The 19155-nt window shown below is 39.6% G+C and overlaps 1 protein-coding gene across 1 annotated transcript in view; it reads right to left on the reverse strand.

Moving 5' to 3' along the window:
* The window catches only part of CMTM4 (CKLF like MARVEL transmembrane domain containing 4), a 201570-nt gene extending 182944 nt beyond the window's left edge, over positions 1 to 18626 (reverse strand). Inside the window, exon 1 of the mRNA XM_053699949.1 lies at positions 18131 to 18626. Within this exon, the coding sequence (XP_053555924.1) occupies positions 18131 to 18319 (189 nt within the window). The 5' untranslated portion in view covers positions 18320 to 18626. The remainder of the gene's footprint in view (positions 1 to 18130) is intronic.
* Positions 18627 to 19155: the final 529 nt, after the last annotated feature.

Below are 19155 nucleotides of genomic sequence, written 5' to 3' on the forward strand. Positions count from 1 at the left end.
TGGTGAGAACAACCGCCATCAATTAACCGCTGCCGACAACATACACACAGTGGGTCTACCCGGCATCTACCGACTCACTCCAGACCACCTAGCAGACTATTGTCCATAGTGGTGGGAGAGACCTGTGACCCTGGAGGGTCGGGACCCCGCACCGGGGCTGCTGCGGCTGAAGCCGCGGTAACGACAAGAACGAGAGACAAGACAGCGGTGACTCCCACCTGGGACGAGATAAAGAGTGAGGGGGTAAGACTACCTGACAACACATACACCTACCCGCAATTAACAGGTGAGCTGAATCGGAGGTCTGAGGGAGGTGTACCGGCCTAGTTGACTGGGTTCTGCAAGGGGGAAGCTAGTGGCGCGAAAGTCCGCCATCTTGGCTGGAGATAGATAATCCCTATAACGCCACAAAGTGACTGTTAGACAAGAGAGGGGGAACAAGAAGCCAGTGTAAGAGTGTCCAACACCGGAGGCCCCCTAGCACATATTAAAGGGATATATTACAGACCAACATATATATATATATATATATATATATATATACACGGCACTACTTGTGAGAAATGAACTTTTTACCGCAACTACAAACATAGATGTGCCTTACATGGGTTGCTGCCTCTGCATAATTTATTAGTTGGTTTACAAACTTTTCAGCATTCAACGCATACCTTTGCTTCCTTGTAGTAAAATCACTTCTCGCAGCCCTGAAATACACCTGGGAAATACAAACACAACCATCTTTAAAAAATAAGCAACTGAAAGCTGATAAGACGTTCATACTATTAAGCTGAAATAGGAACTGTGCACAGCTGTGATACTTATTCCCTTCTTCACATAACAGGGATATTATTTACTGTGAAACACACACAACCAGACCCTGCAAATCAGTTTAACAACACCCAGACGACAGAAACTTTTAGCACCTTCTTCCCTCCCCTTTCCTGTCACTCCTGAGAGGGGACAGGTCATACCCCCTATACCCTTTCCCGTGATCGTCCTGTGAGGACAACTGCCCCGGGGAGAAGGACAATACTAAACAGCAAAGCCCTTTAGAGGGTGAAAGAGAGAGCAAAAGGAATACAGGTTGCAGAACACTAGTTTGGTTGTTATCCTAATCCTACAAGAGCAGGAAGCTACAGGGCAGTCCTTATGTAAGCTATATGACAGCCCCGGGAGGGAGCATCCATCTAGATGAATAAGGCACAAGGAAGGCTGAGCCTTGCCGAATCCATGGAATATTAACATCCATACGTCCTCCACAAAATCACAACAACGCCACATGTAAAGACCCAGATATCTAAGAATCTAACTATGATCTCTCACAGATAGAACCCTGCTATACAACATAATACAAAGGCACACACCTCTCAACAATATAATGTCTTCAAGGAGAGCAATGAAAGGTGATAAATCAACTAATAAGCCCTCTTCAGTGTCCTCTTTTTTCAAATCCTCGCAATCTACTAAATCTAATAAAGACATGGAGGAGGGCAAAGATTCGGACCTAGACTCCATACAACAACTGGAGAATGATTCCCCACTAACTAAAGCTGACCTACAGACCCTGGTCTCAAAAAAAGACATTGCCGACAACTTTGAAAAACTTTGGGAGAAAATTGACTCCATCCATTCATCAGTTACCAACAGCCTTTCAGAGATTAAATCTGACTTAACAGACATGGGAAACAGGATAGATACACTCGAAGACCAAAAGGATGCCATGGTTGAGAATGTGGATGAAATTTCTCAGACGGTCTCAACACAACAACAACAATTAATGGAGTTCCAAGACAAACTAGATGACCTGGAGAACAGAAGCAGAAGAAACAACCTTAGGCTGAAGGGGGTTCCAGAGGAAATAACAGGGACAGAACTCCCGGCCTATCTAACACAACTTTTTACCCAGATCACAAACTCACCCCCAGACTACACCTTCCATGTTGAAAGAGCTCACAGAGCGCTAAAGGCCAGACCAAAGGTGGGCCTCCCTCCAAGAGATGTCGTGATCAAAATGACTTTTTTCCCAGACAAAGAAAAGATTCTCCAGGCAGCTAGAAAGCAACCCACCTTCAAATTTCAAGGCAACGTTATCCAATTCTATCAGGACTTGAGTCTTCGGACTCTACAAAGGCGAAGTGCTCTACGACCCCTTACCTCTCTGCTGAGACAAAAGCAGATACAATACAGATGGGGCTTCCCTTTTGCACTAATTATAACAAAGGACACTAAAATCATAACGATTAAGGAACCTGAAGACATCCCCGAAGTGTGTGAGGCATTAGGCCTCGATACTCCATCGCTACCCGAGAGGGAACCAACATCAGCACCTCGACCATTATCCATACGCACAGAAGATCAATCTAAGTGGCACACATCAAGAAATAAGAAAAGGAGGACACAGGAACTTAGAGATAAAGAACCTTAATCAGAATCCCTTTCATCAGTCTTTTGAGACTGGGGACTCTAGAGCAAGGCAAAAAAAAAACATAACCAAAAGGAAAATAGACTTCCTCTGGAGGTCTCCAACACCAAGATACACATGGAGTAGAAGGAGATGGAGAGGGTCATAGTTGTATATGGCTCCTAATTGACATTTCAACATTGCAGACAAAGTTTCATACAGTAATGTGGCCTACTAGAGGCGCGGTTTTAGGCTTACATTAATGCTTTATATATCTAATGTCTTATAATGCCTTCTATCTCTTTTCTTTTATTTGATTATTAATACATATGCTGATATATCTAGATGGGCCCTCCCAGCCCTCCCTTTTCATAAAGGGATAAATGAGGAACAAACAACTGTTTACAGGTTATAGTTTTGTGTTTTTTCAAATGTTCAATCCCATTGCTGGAGATAACGTTACAGTTGCATCTCTTAATAATGGGACATGTTCTCCCCCCCCCCAATTGTTTTTTCTCCTCCTAGTGACATCTCTGCGGCGCACCCCTGTGGAACCCTAACTCCGAAGATTAACAATATGTCAAGAAGGACACCCTATCTGAAGGTAATAAATGATGAGCACCACACATCCAGCACATAGATCAGAACTAGAAAAAAACACAATGTCTGGCAACATACATGTAGTGTCACACAACGTCAGAGGGCTCAACACTGATCCCAAAAGAAGGATAGCTATTTCCCAATATACACGCCTAAACGCCAATATCCTGTTTCTCCAGGAAACACACTTCCTTAAAACTAATATCCCAAAATACTGGACAAAACACTTTCACACACACTACCACGCCACTGCAGACACAAAAAAGAGAGGAGTTTCAATTCTTATACATTCCTCTGTCGACTTTACCCTTGAAAGCACTTTAGCAGACCCGGAAGGTAGATACCTGATAGTAAGAGGAAAAATGTTAGATACTGAGGTGACCCTATGCAACATTTATGCCCCCAACGACAATCAACATGATTTCTTCAGACACATATCCCTCCTATTAACCCAATGGTCCCAAACCAAAATTATACTAGCAGGAGATTTCAACATAACTATGGCCCCACAAGCAGCGACTAAACATATATCCTTATCCAATAAACAACACAGACATAACAGAGTAGTTAAGTCGATACAGGAATCCCTATTACCACACTCCCTGTTGGATTCCTGGCATTCATTATATGGGGCTACAAATGACACCACGTTTTACTCCACGGCTCATAAAACCTACACGCGACTGGACTACATATATATTAGCCAGGCACTCTCCCGTTGCTGCAGAACTCAAATATACACACATGTGTGTGGTCAGACCACTCTATTTTACTACTAGAGTTGAGTGGGATGCAAGATACTAAAAGGAAAAGATCATGGACCTTTGATCCAAATCTTATGAAAAACCCACAAAGACATGATAAGATTCTGCAGTCGCTGGTGGAGTACTGGAAGATAAATATAGACACCACAACTAACCCTATAAATACATGGGCAGCACATAAGACGGTGGTTAGGGGACAACTGATACAGGAAAGTGCCAGATTGAAGCGCCAAAATAGACAATCAATGGAACAGTTACACAAAGAGATAGAAACGCTTGAGGGACGACATAAGGTAACGGGGAAAGAGACGATACTACAGACCCTCCAAACCAAGAAAACCATGTTGGCGAAAATCTTAAACTCTCAGGCAGCAAGGGCAATCCAAAAATTAAAGGCACACTATTTCATTTATGCCAATAAACCAGATAATTTTTTGGCACACAAGATTAGGGAGAGGGGCAAGGCCTCATTCATCCCTAAGATAGAAACAGAACAAGGGACAATGACTTCGGACCCACAAGTGATCGTAGACACATTCGCCACTTTCTATAGCAAACTTTATGATGGAGAAAAAGTCCTTCATAACACAGAAACAGATAAAAATACAGAAGAATTCCTCTCCACTTGCCCATTAAAAGCTCTCACCGTAGAACAAAGAGATAGTCTAAATGCCCCAATCACCACCCTGGAAGTAGTGAAAGCAGTTAAAGACCTTAAACCGGGTAAAGCAGCAGGCCCCGACGGCTTCACGGGAGAATATTATAAATTGTTTCGAGGCACATTAATACCACATCTGACTAAATTCTGTAATTATATCTTAGAAGGGAATTCTCTCCCGAGTGAGTTACAATTAGCAAAAATAGTGGTGATCCCCAAACCCGATAGAGACCATAAAAGATGTAAAAACTATCGCCCTATCTCATTAATAAATCAGGATTTGAAACTATTTACGAAGGTATTAGCAAATCGGCTTAAGGAAATTCTCCCTAGCCTAGTTCACCCAGATCAAGTGGGATTCATTAAAGACAGGGAAGCCCCAGACAACATTCGCAGAATTACTAACATTATCTATCGTCTAGAAAGACAGGGGACGCCTTCTCTGCTGCTATCGCTGGATGCGGAGAAGGCGTTCGACAGAATTGACTGGAATTACATGACCAAGGTGTTGGGTAGAATGGGATTTGAGGGCACCTTCATGACAGCTATTCGTGCAATATATTCGAAACCCCAGGCCCAGATGACGGCGGGAGGATATAGATCTGCCATCTTCCCCATACTTAATGGCACAAGACAAGGGTGTCCCTTGTCGCCCTTACTATTTGCGCTTTACATTGAACCTCTAGCAACCAGAATAAGAACGCACCCAGACAGAGGGAGTTAAGACGACAAATTCAGAATATAAATTGACCCTGTTCACAGATGATATTCTATTGTCTATCACAAAACCTCTTATCTCCTTACCCAATTTATATGCAGTGCTAGCGTCCTTTTCGGCCATCTCAGGCTATAAAATCAACTCGGATAAATGCGAGGTTCTCCCTATAGCTATCCCTCATCAGACTAAGAAGCTCCTAGAGTTAAACTTCGATTTTCGGTGGGTCAAACACACACTTAAATACCTAGGGATCTATCTTTCACAACAAACGCAGCACCTATATAAATACAACTACACACCTCTGTTTCAAAGAATTAGACAAGATATAGCAAAATGGCGCAAATATAATTTCTCGTGGATGGGCAGATTAGCTGCAGTCAAAATGACCATTCTACCCCGACTACTCTACCTATTCAGAGCACTACCGATAAAGATTGTCACTGCAGATATCGAAAGGATACAGACAGATCTCTCAGCTTTCATTAGGAGGCTCTAAAATGACAAGGATCTCTAAACACTTAGTACACAGACATAGATCACTGGGAGGGATTGGGGGACCGAACTTAATGGACTATTATAGAGCAGCTAGAACAGCACAGGATGCGATGATACTGAAGAGACAGGGAGAAGCGGTCTGGATTACCTTAGAGGCGGAATTAGAGGGGAGGACCTATACAGACTCCACTTTGTGGGCCACTCAACAGAACAAAGAGTTTGACAGCTGCCCGAAAACACACACAAGAGCTCTCACTGTTCAGTTATGGTCAAAAGTTAGAAAAAGAGAAGACATCTTCCCTAAAAACTCCTTATTGATGCCAATCAGATACCTTTTACAGGGAGACACACAAACACATACAGAAGTGGGAAAATAAGGGCCTTTATAGAGTAGCAGACATAGTAGAGAAGGGAGCAATATTGCCTTTCTCCCACCTTCAAGAAAAGATTGCACCACTAAAGCTACACTGGTTCATATACTTACAGTTACAATCTTCCCTTCGAGAATTCCTTAAAAATGCACCTAGGAAGATGACTACGACATTAGAAATCTCCAGCATCAGCTCACATAGACTCAAACACTCAATCTCCAAACTATATATATCCCTCCAATCCCCCCCAATGGAACCAAAAACACAAATAATGCTAGCATGGGAGAAGGAACTCGGAATAGTGAAAGATAAACAGGAGTGGGAATTACTACTCCAATCGGGAGATAAAGGCTTATTAAGTGTTGATCTAAAAGAGAACACACTGAAAACAGCCTTTAGGTGGTACCTGACCCCAGTCAGATATGCACACATTAAACCACAGGGGAGCAACCTATGTTATAGAGGATGCGGACAGAGGGGCACATACAAACACATGTGGTGGGATTGTACAGCTGTGCAGGAAATATGGAGAAAACTATCTTCATTTATAGGCCAGCTGATAGATGAAGAGGTTACTCTCACCATACAACAGGCGCTACTACATGAACCCATAGAAATCTATCACAGACACCTTAACACTTTCATTAGAATTTTGTGCACGGTCACAAGGATATGTATCACGAGATACTGGAAAATAGGTACACCCACATGGACGGAGATATACAATAAAATTCAGTTCACCTACACCATGTATGAGGAATCAGCAGGAATCCTAAATAATAGAGAGACACTACAAAAGGTATGGTTCTACTGGATAGGTAGTCAAGCACAAGCAGTCGAGATCTGAAACCCACATAAACAGATGCGGAGTTGGCAGGGGTGCGCCGCGGGAAGAGGTGTCTCTATTTCTCAGGTACGATACTACTCTCAGAGAGAGACACTGTTTCATATGAACATAGGAGGAAAATTTTGGTTTAATTATAGTTATTGTTTTGTTTATCAACCTTAATATGACTGAAGTGATTACTACTCATCCCACCACTATGCAGCCCGCTTCCCTAGAGGTACAAGTGGGATTAAGGGGGGGGAAAAAAAAAAAAAAAAAAAAAGATATGCTAGGGAATGTTCAACCCACTTAGCAGTAGTTGCTCTGACAGAGGGGAGGGTTTGAACGCGGGTGGAAGGATTATTGATATGTCTTAAATATATATATTCCAATGGTGATGAGAATGTAATGATCAAAGTACTTTTTTTTTCTGTTTTACGTATGTATAATGTAAAAAAATTTCAATAAAAAAGCACTTTACAATAAAGTAGATCTGGCCTAAAGTTGTTTATATATATATATTTTTTTTATATAACCCCCAAGGGCCCCCTTATTACATGAATTCAGCCTAGGTGGTCCATATGTGTATGTGTTCACTATTTTTCATTTGGGCTAAATCTTGCATTTAACCTATTTTATAGTTCTTGGGGTTCTATAGAGTACCTTATTAAAATTTTACAGACTAGATGGTTCAAAAGGTGTACTTAAAGTGTATTTCCCACCATAATTAGTGGAACCCGTGAGTAACCACTGCCTATTATTCCCTCATAGCCCCTCTTTGGTTCAAATTTAGTTCAGAGGGTCCAAAAGTGACCTTTATTTTTTTTTAACAGGGGTATGCTTTGTGTGACGGACACCGGCTACCCCAACTGGGTAGCTCCGCCAGAAGGGTCCTTCCTATACCTGGAACATGCCGCTATGTAGCAGAGGAAAGTGATTATAGCTGTGCCCACCCAAATAACCACAGTAACCAGTATTTAGGTGAAACCAAGAACAACTTTATTGTGGAAACACACTGCTTATATACGCAAACACATCTTGATAAGGAGTCTTATCAGATCCCCAGATCTCCTGCCATTCCCGCCCCTCCACACAAACAGGCGCCCTCCATAGCAGTTATTGTCCCATGGAGTCCCAGTGATATGGAGGTGGTTATTCCGGGGTGATCCCGGGGGATCGGTGGCACTTCCAGGGTGTCGTTGGAAAGCGCCCTGTCCCCAGATGCCACAGTCCAAAATGCGACATGATCCGTTGCTGTGGACCAGAGCTACGGGTGATCAAACGTACACCTGGAAAGTCATGGGAAGTAAGAGATGTAGGGGGGTCCGAAAACCCCAAGTCCCCAAGGGAGATCCCCTCCGGCAATCATGCCACCTCTTTCCCGCTCTAGGGGGTACCAATCTCCAAAAGAGCGGAGCTCTGGGGTGATGGGCCGCTGGAGTGGCCTGAGGCAAAGTTCAGCGGGTATTCAGAGAGGCGCGGCTGGCTTGTTGTTCCAGAAGCCCAGCCAGACAGAAAGGGGGTTAGGCAGTCAGAGATCAGCTCCTCCATGACGATGTACAGATCACAAAACAAACAAAACCAAGAGTCTGAGAGATTGTGAATGCCCTGAAAAGACCAAATCCAGTGTGAAAATGGAGTGGCTGGGTAGTAGGGGTCTAGCCTTTCCGGCCTGGTATCCGTGACCCTTTGTATCTTAATTGCTATTATAAGGGGACTTATTGCTTGTTATCTACATAAAAGAATGAGGTTTGTTTGTTTGTTCCTCCTTGAAGGCAATTACAGTGACTTCTAATGACAATATATAAGATCTAAATCACACTCTTAATGTTGAATATGTTCCTATGATCTGTAAAGTATCTTGCAATTTGCCCGATTTTGTTTTTGTACTTAAAGTGAAGGTAAAGTTACCTTGATGTAAAAGTGTAAAATTATTTGTTCCCCAAAATGAATAGGAGTTTCATTGATCTTTTTTTTTTTTAATTGTTACTCTAAACTAAGTTTTTTCCGTTTTTACTTACTTTTTTTAGGTCCTCAAATTCAACCCGTTAATGTATTTTTTTTTTTCATTGTTGGTCACCTTTTTTTATTGAGCCTATTGAAAATCTGGCCATTAGGTGGCCGTCAATCTACATCATCCGCCTCACGGATGATCTGCGCATATGCAAAGTTTTTTTCTCTTGATCTTTCAATCCAAGCGCGGTCCCGCATATTAGTTTTATTATTGGAAAAGACGAGTAGCCAATTAACACATGCGCATTACTGACAGTAATAGCGGATTTGCGCATGCGCAGTTCAAGATGATAATCGTGAACGCACTTTGGAGGCGCTCTAGAAGTCACCGATAAGGAAATAGCAGCTGGGAGGAGTTAAGATCGTAATGGTAGGGAATTAGAAACATCTTTAATTTCATTAATATAAAAAAAATTTGGAATAAAAGTTACCGATTACCTTGTTTAAATAATGACTAATTTGTTAGTATATTCAGCTAGTAAATACTTTACCTTCACTTTAAACTCAAATGGAGGAGAGGGGGTGGGGGGGGAGTATTTAAAAAAGTAATTCCTTAGAATTAGCAGGATCCGGACACAAAGGAGGGACAACAATCTCCTGATTTATATTTTTCAAAGCAACTACCTTAGGAAGAAAAACATATTTAGTATGAAACACAGCTTGATCTTTGTGAAAAACTAAAAATGGAGAATCACTAAATAAAGCCGATAACTGAAATCCCTAGGGAAATACTGTGCGCATAACAGGGTATTCCTATGTCCCACTGTAAATCTCTTCTGTCTTCTTTCTGAATTATATCCCATGTAATGGAGTTCTATGGACTATTATCTTCATCATACTAAAAAATAAGTGATTTTGGAATATACTTCCATTAGCAAAACTGCTTCTAGAAAAAAAGTTATCACTGAGTTTCTGCAGCATATGCACATATCCAGAGAGGGCCTGTGCACCAGCATTCAAACACTACACCTTTAAGCAGTGGCTTGTATGACACAATACACACCACCGCCAGCTCTGAGCAGACATGGTGTTTGCATACTGGTGCACAGGTGTTCACAAGATATGTTCATATGACGCATCATATAACTTACTAATGGAAGGTTAGATGATTACCTTTCCAGCGGTGAGTCTTGGGGGTCTGTAGCTGCTTAGATGCCTGAGATACAGGCTTATAAGCAGCATGCCCCCTTTTCCCTATACTTGTCGTATTTTTTTTTTTAATAAAGTTGCGCAGTGATGTCACCACGTCATTGCGTGTGACGTCACCACGCAAAGCGTGAAGCCCCGGCGATGCCTGTCACTTTGCAGGCCTGATCACCGAGGTAGGAGCCCCCAGATCTCCCTCAAGGTGGGAGAGTGCTAGCGACGGCTCCGAGTCATCGTAGACACTCAACTGACAGACATATATTCCTTTCTATTCTCCATTCTAATAGCTTCCCCAGAGGCAGAACTTTTCTTTACCTTCTGCAATGAGATTTTTTTTGTGAAAATTTTTCTGCAGGTCATTTTTAAATGAAATTCGACGGCTACACTAAGGCACCAGTTCAATTGCAATGTGTTGGTTAACTGAAGAATAAAGCCATTTTTAATGTTTTAAAGTATAGTGCAGTAGTTGAAAATTGCATTGTAAATTAGCTGCATACAAAAAATACATTTTAAAATGTTTCTTTAATAAATATGTTTCCTTTTCTCTTTGTCTAACATAGAAATGTAGTAATAAAAAGATGCAGTGCTCTTACATTCAGAATAAACAGCTTTGCAGACTGGAAAAGGCTAAGGGGCGGATTTGAAAAAATCTCTGAGAGCCAATCAACAAGCAATGCGCTGCTGCTTTGCAGCGCTACTGTATATTTGACTGCTCACTTCAAACAGCACTTTGCCCTGGATGCACTGTGTTAAGGAAAATGTATATAGTGCAGCCAGAGCACAGCTCTGTTTGAAGAGAACTGTCTAATGTGGAGCAGCACTACTAAGTTAAAGCGCTAACAGTTCCTACATGTGTCCTGTTCTTTCTGCAGACATGCTGCATTTTCTGCGATGACATCTCACATCACTGTATGTTCTGCCTTGGGGATAGCTTCTAAATATATATTTATGCATTTAGAATCATTCACACCTAAACTAGCTAGTATGCCCACTGCTATTGCAAAGAAGAATTTTCCTATCATAATTGTTGATAGAAAACAGATAATCCACAAGCGACTGCAGAGAAGCTTAGGGGAGAGAAGGGAGCAGCAAAATAATGAATGTATATTGCAATAATAAAAATTGTATGTCTTGTTGAAATGGCAAGTTTAATGATGCATTAGTGGAGCCTGGGGTCTGGGTTTGTTGAGCCCTTATTTAAAAAGGAGCACGAGTTGTAATAAGGGGACTCAGGCAGTTGAAATAATTAATATAAGCTGGGTCGTTGAGAAGAACAAAACATATCCAGAAAGGCGTAAAGGTACAAGTAATCATATGCTAAATTACTTGAAAGTGATACAGCATATATGTAAAGACCTTTCTAGAAAATATCACATGAATATTTCCATGTAAGAAAAGGGACATTTTACCTCAGCATCACTTCAGCTCAACAGAGTAAGTGCTCTGTTAATAGTTAATCAACTACAGTCACCTGAATGGTTAAAAAAAATAAAAGGGCCAAGTACAGTGATTTTGTAGGATTTTACCATAATCTTGCAAGATTTCATAATACATTTATTTAACAAGGGAAATTAAAAAAAAAAAAAAAGTGACTGTGCCGGCACATGCCATATGCACACTCCCTTGCAAATCCCGGGACAGGCATCCTGATTGGCTGCTTAAAATCCCTTTACAATAGATTGTGGCTACTGAAGACATTGAGGTAAAATCTTTCTTTAAAAAAAAAAAAAAAAATTAAGATTATCATGCGATATATTGTAGTCTGTTTTTTACATCTATGCTGCATCAATTTCAAGTGATTCAGCATCTAGGTAAAGTCCCTTTAATAATGTTAACATGGCCCGATTTATATATTTTCTTTAAAAGGGATACTAAACCCAGAATTGTTCTGTCATAATTTAGATAGAGCATGCAATTTTAAGCAACTTTCAAATTTACTCCTATTAATTGTTCTTCATTCTCATGCTATCTTTATTTGAAAAAGCAGGAATGTAGGATGAAGAGCCGGACCATTTTTTGTTCAGCACCTAGGTAGCGCTTGCTGATTGGTGGTTAAATGTAGAAAACCAATCAGCAAGCTCTACCCAGGTGCTAAACCAAAAATGGTCTGGCTCCTAACTTTACATTCATGCTTTTTCAAATAAAGATAGCAAGAGAACAAAGAAAAACTGATAGTAGTAAATTAGAAAGTTGCATGCTCTATCTGAATCATGAAAGAAAACATTTGGGGCAAGTAGCCCTTTAATCTACTGCATATCTGTTTTGAAATGCCTTAATCTCCATCAGGCAGATGTGATAAATCTCAAGGTTAAAAATCATATTAAAAAAAAAAAAAAAAAAAAAAAAAAAAAAAAAACACACACATGGTTTGCACAGATATATATTTCCAATGTTGGTTGGCAAATATATGTCAGATTTAAAAGCCTGCTGCTCATTTTTTGGAGTCAAAATGATGCACTAAATTAAACCTTCGTTAATTTTTCATATTCCTTAGAAATCATGTTGATAAGAAGATCCCATTAAAAATATGTTTACAAAAAATAGATCACAAATTGCAAAGAACTTTTTATATAAAGCAACAATAATTTTTGGGAGGAGATTAGCAAACCACTAGCCTATACGACAATATTACATATCCAGAAGCAAGTAAATTTGTTTAGGTTTCCCACAATCGCTGACCTTACTGAAAGGCACTATGTTATTGGTACAAGTGTCAATATTTGCACATAGTTATTCCTAAAGAGAAAGGATGGTAACTTCTTAAAATGAAGACTGGGAACCTTTGAAATGTACATTGTACTAATAAAAAAAATGCTATTATGCATGTGAATGAGCAGAAATAAAAAAAGGACAGTTAACACCAATTTTCATATAAGCTCTGTTGAGGTAAGGCTGGGACACCCAGTGAAAGGGGCTGTGAAATCAGGAGCAGACACTCCCCCTCCTCCCCTGCATATGAAAAGACCCTTTAGACCAAGGGTATCAAGTTCATTGTATCCAGGGGCCACCTGAACAGAGTGAATGCTCTGTAACTGGATATACTAGAAACTGTTAGTGACATTTACCCAGGTAGTAGTAGGAGCAGGAGTCCACAATATATATACAATGTGTACATTTATCTTGTGAGTGACAAGTGAAGTGATCTTTCTAGAATTGAATAATTTAACCAAGCAGTGCATAATGGGAGTCCACACTGGACAATTAATGCTTACATATATTTATCTTGTTAGTGACCATCTAGATAGAACATCAACGTGTTACACCTCTTAGAACCGTAAAAAAAAAATTGAAGGGGCCAAATTATTAAATTTACCTAAAAAAAACAAGGGAGGGCAAGATTAAACTATCTTATAGGCTGCATATGGCCCCAGGGCCAATACTTTAGTCAAACAGGAGCAGCAGCATAAGTCTGTAGACCCGGGTCTACATATGATAATGTGGGGCTTGGTTAGGAGTCTGAAAACCAGAATAAATGTTATTAAAAAATAAGCAAAACTATACATTGTTACATAAAACACTCCAAGATGGGCTGTATAAATCAATTATTTAAAAAAAAAAAAAAAAAAAAAAGTGTTCAATGTCCCTTTAAATGGTAGAATTTTTGTTTGTTTTTTAAATAGACATGAAACCCAAGTTTTTGGTTTTCTTGATTCAGGTATAGGATACAATTTAAAAAGAAATAAAAAAAGTTTCCAATTTACTTTTATTATCAAATATGCTTTATTCTAATGTTATTCTATGCTGAAGAGATTTCTAGATTGGTAGCGAGCACATGTTGGGAGCACCACATGACAGGAAATAGTGCGCTCATCTAGTGAGAGTGCACATACGGCAGAAGCAGTTGCTTCACTCGGTCCCCTGTGTGCCTATAATATACTTTCATAACCAAAGAGGTCTCTTGAAAAAATACCAGCCAATTAATGTTAAAATTGTAAATCAAGACACAATATTATGAAAGAATCTTATAGGCACCATGCTAGTGAAGGAACTGCTCCTGCTGTATGTGCATTCTCTCTTGGTAAATAGTGCGCCACTGATGAGTTATGGGGCGTGAGAACAAAATGTTTGCAACACTGGACACATATTTAAAATCATCTGTGCATACACAACAACCCAGCTTGCTGTGTCAGATTCTGTGACCCGTCTGTCGCATGCGCTCTGTGGTTGCAAAATTCGATCAGCTGTTCTGTCGGATTTTGTAACCAGTCACATGTGCGCTCAGAATTCTGGTGAAGTCACGGTCGACACGACAGAGGGAGTTACGCATGCTCAACCCGTCTGATTGAGAGTAACCACATCTCCGGAAGTGACGTGGTGCCACATAAAGACGGGTTTGATGATTCGACACCGGAACCAAAAAGAGAGCTAAACATTAACCAAAGGGAAGTAAACCGAAATAATTTGCTATTCATAAAAAGAGAACTGTAATTATTTCCTAGTGACTTCAGAATGTGCTGTACAATGCATTTGTTTTCAGTGTAGCATGGTACTGCCCTACATACAATGTCAACACAGCAACTGAAGGTGACCTCTGGAATCCTAAAATCCTAAGACTTGAAAACTGATGAAAATGCAGGACCACAGAAAAAAGGAATAGATTGCATAAGGTGTGGGTATATATAATAAACATTTTCTTGCCTGCATGTGTCATTGCAACACTTGTCCTTGCCAGTTAAAAATGAACATGAAATCTATTTATTTTTTTTTAAAAAAAAAAAACTTTCCAATTTGCTTCATATTTTTGGTATCCTTTGTTGAAGGAGCAGTAAAGCACTACTGGGAGCTAGCTGAGCACATAGGGTGAGCCAGTGACAAAAGGATATATATAGCAGCTAACAACCAGCAGCTAGCTGCCAGTAGTGATTTGCTACCCCCTAGACCTACCTAGGTTTGCTTTTCAACTGAGGATACCAAAAGAACAAAACTAATTAGATAATAGAAGTTGGAAAGTTGTTTAAAATAGAAAGCTATATCTGAATCATGAAAGTTTAATTTTGACTTGACTGTTCCTTTAAAAAGTATTAAATGAGACAAAGGGCTAGATTTATCAATCTGCGGGCAGACAGGGTTCACATGTTGTGCACCTGTCCGCATTTCATTGCAAATTGGGGGGTGTATTTATTCTACATATTTACCATGCCGCTCCAATGCTCTTGCGCAACTAACTGCATGACAGTAGGGCTTGTCAATCAACCCGGTCAAATGAATCAGGGGAGATTTTCATACGACAGAGGGTTTATGAAGCAGCGGTTAAAACCCCTGCTTCATAATTATCAAACCAGGGCAATAGATTAGTACAGAAATATTGTGCAAAGTGTACACAGCTTTATTTAAATAGGCAAAATAAGTTGAAGGTACTTGAAAAAATATCCATATGTATTCTCTATTATCATAAGATACGTATTTTAAGCGCAAGTACCGCAATATTGTTTAGAAATTAATATATGAATTCAGCAGACACACATAAAATTATATTGTGTGTAAAAGCACAACCTTTACAGAGAAACAAAGATGGAAGATTCTTTTCTAAATGAATAGAGGAATCATATTCCACTGACATAAGATCCTGCAGGCAGTAAATGCAAAATTGAAACCACTCAAAATGGTTTCACTGTACCTTGAAAAACAAATATACAATTGCAAACTGAACGTTACAGAATTGCAGTAAATAAGGCTCCCCATATAGATTCCTGGAATCCCAAAAAGGTAAGCAAAGAAAACAAAATGTGTTTAAAAAGAAATGCATTGTTAGCCCTGCTGCAACTAAAAATTATGATAACAGTACAAACACAGACAACAGAAAGAAGTATCTTCTTCCCAAACAATAAAACCCACCACGCACACACAAAAATAGTGGTAATAAAAAAATAGGCTTTTTACTAAGTGAAATCATAACCCAATCAAATGGGTTGAGTTTGCATGGAGAGCAGGTCTCATTTTCTTATCTTTTTATATATACCAACATACAAAGTTGTATCTTTGTATCTTATTACTCAATGTATAGTCAAAGATGAATACTTAGAGAGAGCAATTGAAGATTAACATTTTAATGCCTCTCTCTCTCAACCCATTGGGGATGAGACTACTTCTTTACCTTCGTGTTTACATAGCTTTTCTATAAACAGTTCTGTTATAATTACATTTTCAGAATATGTGGATGTTTCAAAGGGCAAAAGCAGATATTTTAAATGGCAAATAAGCCATTTGTACACAATCCGGTACATGCCAGCAAATTAAAATGGATTAATGTTAAGACATTAAACTTGAGAAAGTCTTATAACAAAATAATTTATTACAATAATAGTTTATGTAAATTTATTTTGGTGCAAAATAACTGAGCTGTATCCGCATAGCTAATTAATTCCTGTGTGTCAGCAACGTTTCAAAGTTGTATATCAATTCAGCACTCTTTTCTGTGGGCCCCTTAATTAAACCCTGCATGTTTACTGACATTCTTTGCATAGCACTATGTTCACTACTGATGTCACAACAACATTTGGACTAGCTATAAAAACTTTTTTTTTTTTTCCCTTTCTTAAAACCAATAGCCATGAACATATGCCAGAAGTGTCACAAATCTCTAAAACCTTGCCTGACACCCTCCCTAAAAGAAGCAAAAGGCATCTTGTCACCTTTGAAGATAAAGACTTTTGAAGATTACCCATTTTCAGAAAATCTGTTTCCTCTTGTAGCAAAAAAAAAAAAAGCTGTAAAACAGGACAGAAAACATTTAAAGGGACACTGAACCCAAATGTTTTCTTTCGTGATTCAGATAGAGCAAGCAATTTTAAGCAACTTGTTAATTTACTCCTATTATCATTTTTTCTTTGTTCTCTTGCTATCTTTATTTGAAAAAGAAGGCATCTAAGCTTTTTTTCTTGGTTAAGTACTCTGGACAGCACTTTTTATTGGTGGATGAATTTATCCACCAATCAGCAAGGACAACCCAGGTTGTTCACCAAAAATGGGCCGGCATCTAAACTTACATTCTTGCATTTCAAATAAAGTTACCAAGAGAATAAAGAAAATGTGATAATAGGAGTAAATTAGAAAGTTGCTTAAAATGTCATGCTCTATCTCAATCACGAAAGAAAAAAATTGGGTTCAGTGTCCCTTTAAGCAGTGAGATTGTTTGCTGCCAGAGATTGATCTACACGCCTCTCAGACAAGAGTTAAAACCTCTTATAACTAGAATGGCAAATGTGGCATCATCTGCAATAATTAATTTCACTTCACTGTTCATTTAGATCATTTTAAAATTGTTTATATATTTTACAGATGGATGTGCATACATTTTAGATACAGAGATGGTGGAACTAGGTTACAGCATCTACTAGCAGTAAACTATATTAGCATAGCACGTCCCTAATAAAAAAGGGACATAAAAGTGCAAAAGGAAAAAAAAATAAAAGATATAATACCTGATATATGCAATCTACTGCAAAAATAAAATGCTCTATGGGTTTAACCCAGGAAATGGGTTGAACACATTGTTAAAGACAGCTCCAGAGCAGAAATACATTACTGGGAGCTAGCTCATCCTATCTGGGTTGTGAATTACAAGAGGCATATGTGTGTAGCCACTAATCACCAGCTATCTCCCAGTACTGAATTTATGCTTCTAAGCCTACCTACGAATGCTTTAATGGGGACCAAAAGAACAATGTAACTTAGATAATAGAAGTCAACTGAAAAGCCCCAACCCTTACAAATTAAAAGCTTTATGCCACACAAGTTAAAATGTAACTCGTGTGTCCCTTTATAAGTTGATTACTTTAGGTCAGTGTTATATATATATATATATATATATATATATAACAACCCTTTGCCTGCAAAATAAGCAACCTATTTAGTTCATCTTTAAAGCGTATTCATTGATGTTTCATCGTATTGCAAATATATGAAAATTAGTGTCGCATGATATTCAAAAGAAGACCAGAAGGTAGCAGGAACCATCTGCTGGTTATCACAGTTTTAAGACAAATGTTAGACTGCTTTACATAGATGATGAAGTCTAGTACTTCTCTTTTCAGTTATACAGCGAAGCTTTGGGGTCTGGAAAGAGTGGTACCCTCACATAAAGTCATATACACAGTGTGGAGCAGGATGAGGTAGGGACAATCACTCATGTTACTTACCACTTGGATGCACTTCAGGATGCCGTAGACAGACCGCAGGTAGTCAGTATCACAGCGGAGACCCCGCAGGCCATAGCTCTGCATCACTGGCTCTGTGGTGGGCTGGTAGGGGCTACTAGCCCCAGACACCATAGAGGCGGTGGACGCTTCCCCCTCAAAGCCATCCATGTCCTCGGCCACCCCTCTCATCACCGAGGGACGCAACAATCACAGCTGGACCAGGCAATTCCGGTGATGCATACCGCGGGTGTCACTAACCTCTAAGTGAAACTGCAGCCCCGTGACCTTTGACCCCAAATATGTCACTTTAATGAAGATGGATTTAAGCACGTGACTTATTAACGCCGTAAAATCCAGGTTACCATCACAGGCCTCTCGCCAAGAACCAGGTGTGGAGCTCTAGCTCCTTCTGCGACTTAACCGGGTCCCGGAGCGCGCTCTGCTCCCTTCTTTCTACGGGAGACGCGCTCTGCAGGTAACTTGCGTAGACGCTACATGCCGCAACCAATCAGTTAGTGGGCTGAGTGACGTCACGCCAAGGGCAGTGGCTTGGCACCGCCCATTAGTTTATTTGGGTTAACCCTTCTAGTGCTGCCAAGAGTATAATGTTTTTGGAATACTCATTCTTTTAATGCATTGCTTCGTTGTATTTATTGGTTTGTGTTTACATTATCAATAATTGCAATCGCTGATTGTTACCCTGTTACTGTCAGTAACACACATTATTTCATTTTCACAAATAATTGTGTCCTTCCATAAATTTGTAGAACGATTCTCTTCTATATAGGACAATTCTAGCAATTAATAATGCACAGTACACCCTCCTAATACTGCCTGAGTTCATAAAAACTACCCCTTAGCAGGTAATTCATCTTTATAGAAGAGGTGCAGACGTTTGTTGTCACAATAAAAGTATCCATAAATAAAATATTTTAGCAGTTGTTTGTAGAGTGCTAAGGACTTCCCAGAGATTTTCAAATATGTTTGATATATAGATGATAGATACCAGACAGACAGATAATAGA

Source organism: Bombina bombina, chromosome 1, assembly GCF_027579735.1.
Source record: "Bombina bombina isolate aBomBom1 chromosome 1, aBomBom1.pri, whole genome shotgun sequence".
Taxonomy (NCBI): domain Eukaryota; kingdom Metazoa; phylum Chordata; class Amphibia; order Anura; family Bombinatoridae; genus Bombina; species Bombina bombina.